At 38.7% G+C, this 3,913-nt stretch overlaps 1 protein-coding gene across 1 annotated transcript; it reads left to right on the top strand.

Moving 5' to 3' along the window:
• The first annotated feature begins 943 nt into the window (after nt 1-943).
• LOC110901482 (nucleolin 2-like) lies at nt 944-1,657 on the top strand. Its single transcript, XM_022148309.1, has one exon. It carries the CDS (start codon nt 944-946, stop codon nt 1,655-1,657), a length of 714 nt encoding a protein of 237 aa, XP_022004001.1.
• The last annotated feature ends 2,256 nt before the right edge of the window (nt 1,658-3,913 follow it).

Genomic DNA, 3,913 nt, shown 5'->3' with positions numbered 1-3,913 from the left:
AGGATGTCATCCCGATGAAGTGCCCAAACCAGCACCCCAGGCCCAAACTGAAGAACCGAAATCACTTTCTGAAACGCTAAATTCTCTTTTATGTTCCGAGCACTGTAGAAAGAAAGTTGCATTTCTGAGATCACAAAACTCAACATTGATCATTGATTACAATAGTGTTATGGGAAAGTACATAAGTCTTCGAGAGAACAATAAAGTTCTCTATGAAAAAATTGATGCACTCAAGAAGGATATTGCTCAGCTGCACAGAGGCGTGAATCAACAACGATGTTGGGTTCACGACTATAAACACAGGCTCACAGTTAAAACCCTTGAATGTGACTCTGTGAAAGCTGAGCTGGAACTACTCACTGGGAAGTACAAACAAAATGAGTTGAACATAAAGAAGTTTGATACTTCCAGTGACACTGTGCGTAACTTGTGCAATGTGCAATTGGCTTAAAAGGACAATAAGGGTAAGGGTTTGGGCTACATGCAGGTTCCACCGCCATATAATCATAACTACTCAAGATTGCCTACTACTGAGCAAGAAATAGAGAACTATGATAAAATGATTTATGGTAAACTAAGTGATTATGTTCCTTGGGAGCCTCTCAAACCGAAGAATGCCAGACCCTCCAATTTTTAAAAGCTCATGAATTTTATTAAGAACATGGATTCAGATAAAAATTGCTCAAACAAATCAGCTGGCGAATCTGAAAAAGAAAATGAAACAGAAAATGAAACAGAACTAATAAAAACGTCAACTGAGGAGCCCCAAGAAAATTTGTCTGATTCTGATTCTATAGATAATATTAAATGTTCATGTTCATGTGCAGAATCAATGACAGTTGAAGAGTAGTCTGCAGTGGATGATGAACCACATTCAAACGTTGCTGATGTTGCAGATGATTAAGATGTTGCCAAAGGCGATAATTACACTTGGAACTATGTTATGTCTTGGTATGCTGAGAGTTGGGGTATTCCTATTAAAACTGATGATTCAGGTGTTGTGGTTTTAGATTATGATCGTGATGATAAGGTTTTAACAGGGAACTCTGATGTATCGACTGATAAACTTGAAACACCTGTTTCAAGTAACTCAGAGATCAATTCTGATGACTCAGGCAACTGTTCTGGTGTGCCTGAAACATCAAATGATGCATCAGAAACGTATGATAAAGATAAAAAACTTGATGTTTTTGATTGTGATAATGAAGAAATTGATAAACAAGGGTCATTTGATGAACCTGACAATCAAATAGATGAGTCAGGAACATCAGATAATGAGCATAACTCTTCCCAAGATTCTGATTGTGATGAACAATTAGAATCTCGCAGCGTTGCAACTGAAGAGAGTCAAATAGTTTCAGACGAAGACAACTCATCATCTGACAAGCCAGAATCGTTTGATGTCAAGGACTCAGAGGTTGATGAATCTGAAGAAGAGATATCCGTAGAATCCAATTCTGAAGAAACTCATGAGATATCGAAACTTGAAGAGAAGGAATCCATGGAAATCAATTCAACAGTTGAATCACCTGATGAAACTGAAGAGGAAATTTTTGTGGAAGCCTTCTCTGCTGAAACTCCTGAGAACATAGTTTCTGAGGAAAGGGAATCTGTGGAGGTCAATTTGACAGATAATTCAACTCTTAACCCCAAATGATCCGATTCGGTAGAAAGTGTTTCAAACGAGGCAAAAGGTACTGAATCTGCTCCTTCAAAGAAGAAACGGTCACGTAAAAACAGAAGACCACGGAAAAAGAAAATTCAAAAGGAAAACTCATCTCTCAAGCAAACTGAACCTAAGCTGAAGGGTAAAGCTGTCGATACTTGCTCTTGTGCTGATAGCTGTAAGAAGGGTTCTTCCAAGACCAAACATACACACAAGCAATCATCGTTAAGTGGAAAGAAGAAACCAAATCAGTTCTCAAGAATAACACAACCAGAACTAAATGTCTTTTTCGCAAAAAGGCAAACGTGTTTTAATTGTGGAATTCCTGGACACATTGCTAGAAATTTTGTTAATCGTCCCTACTGCTCCGGTAACACACATCATCAGAAGGCTATGCATCATCGATCAGACGGAAATCGATTTTCTCAAGCCAAGCCTTCTGATGGAGACTAGAATCTAGCAAAAAGGAACCATCAAAGGTTTTCTAACACAAATGGGTTCCAAAGACAATAAATGGAGTCAAAAGTCTCATCTATAAAGAAAAATATTTCAAACAACATCACTGACTCTAAGATTTGGAAGCCCACGGTTCTTGCTGGATCCTAGTCTCACTGCTCACAACCGTTAACATCCACATCTTCACCCCAAATCTCAAATTCTACTAAAAATTATATGATCTTTCATGAGGTTTCATACACTGATAACAATGGTCAACTCAGGTCAACAATGGCCTGGGTTCCAATTTCTAATTGATCCCACTAAGTGTGTAGGAACGGCTATGGAGGGCGATCATTAGACCTTGGTTTATCGATAGTAGTTGTTCTAGACACGTGACAGAAGACTTATCCCAGTTGAATAACAAAAAAGGGTATTCGACGGTGGATTTGTCAACTTCGCGGGAGGGGAAACTGGAAGAATAACCATGAAGGGCACCGTCAAATACGGAGTTCTCATCTTCTCAGACACCAATTATGTCCCTGATCTATAGCGCAACCTTTTTAAGCGTATCTCAGATGTGCGACAAAGGGATGGAGATTCTCTTCACCAAATGAAAACGTGCTCTTAGAACGCGCTGGGCATTCAGAAACAAACAAGATGACCCCGGCGTGATCGTAAGGAACAAAGCATGATTGGCAGTTCAAGGTTTCGAGCAAGGTGAAGGTCTGGATTATGATGAGATATGCACATCGGTGGCACGTCTGGAGGCCATTCGTATTTTCATATAATGAGAAAGAAGTTCGAAATGTGCTCGTTGATGAGAAGTGAAAATGTTTCTAGGCTTGCAAGTTCGTCAAAACAGGGATATGAAGTGTACATTACCAATTCTTGGTGGACAGTCTCATCTCATGGTAGTGCAAGAAGCAACAACTCACTTTTGCATCAGAAGCAAAGTGCGTTGCAGCATCTGCTGCCTGTTGCTCTCAGGTTCTTTGGATGCAACACCAACTCAAGGATTTCGGTTTGACTTATCTAAACTCTACTACTTATTTTGATAATGATGCCATTATCTAGATTATCAAAACCCTGTCTTTTACTCTAAAACCAAGCACATTGATATCAAGGTGCACCTTATTCGAGATTTGCTTTGACAGAGGATTGTTTAAACTTAAACAGATCCATACTGATGCTAATTCAGCGGATCTTTTTACAAAACCTGTCAGCATCTCGAGATTCAATGTGCTTGTGGATCTTTTGAAAATGATGCGTTTTCACCGACTGAGCGACCAAACCAAAAAAAACCAGTGTTTTTATACTCTGTAAATAAATAAGTAAATTTGCGCATAAAGTGTGATGCACAAATTTAGGGGGGAGAGGGACATATATGTACATATGCATTATTTGAGGGGGAGAAAAGCTACAAAAAAACATATATGTACATATGCATTGTTTGAGGGGGAGAAAAGCAAGCAAAAATCGTGCCAAAGAATACGCATTGTTTGAGGGGGAGAAATAGTTGCTTGGGAAGTGAAATGAATTTCCGTGCTAAAGAATTTGACTAACACATGTAAGGTATCAAAGCTGAAAAGGCTAGGATCCACTGCGATGTGTTGATAGGTCTAATGCTCAAAAAGCAAAAAGATGCCAAGTGATATAAACATAATGGACTGGACAGGAGCATAGGTTGGTTAATTTGATTTTAGGATCTTGTATTAGACAATTCCATATTATATGCAAGATTAAGCATTTGAATCAACAAATCTTTCATTTTTCATCATCTAGTTCTTGATTTCTTGAAGATCATCAAGC

This window comes from Helianthus annuus, chromosome 13, assembly GCF_002127325.2.
Source record: "Helianthus annuus cultivar XRQ/B chromosome 13, HanXRQr2.0-SUNRISE, whole genome shotgun sequence".
NCBI classification, from domain to species: Eukaryota; Viridiplantae; Streptophyta; class Magnoliopsida; order Asterales; family Asteraceae; genus Helianthus; species Helianthus annuus.
The sequence above is the reverse complement of the archived record's forward strand: the minus strand, read 5'-3'. Positions and strand labels throughout refer to the sequence as shown.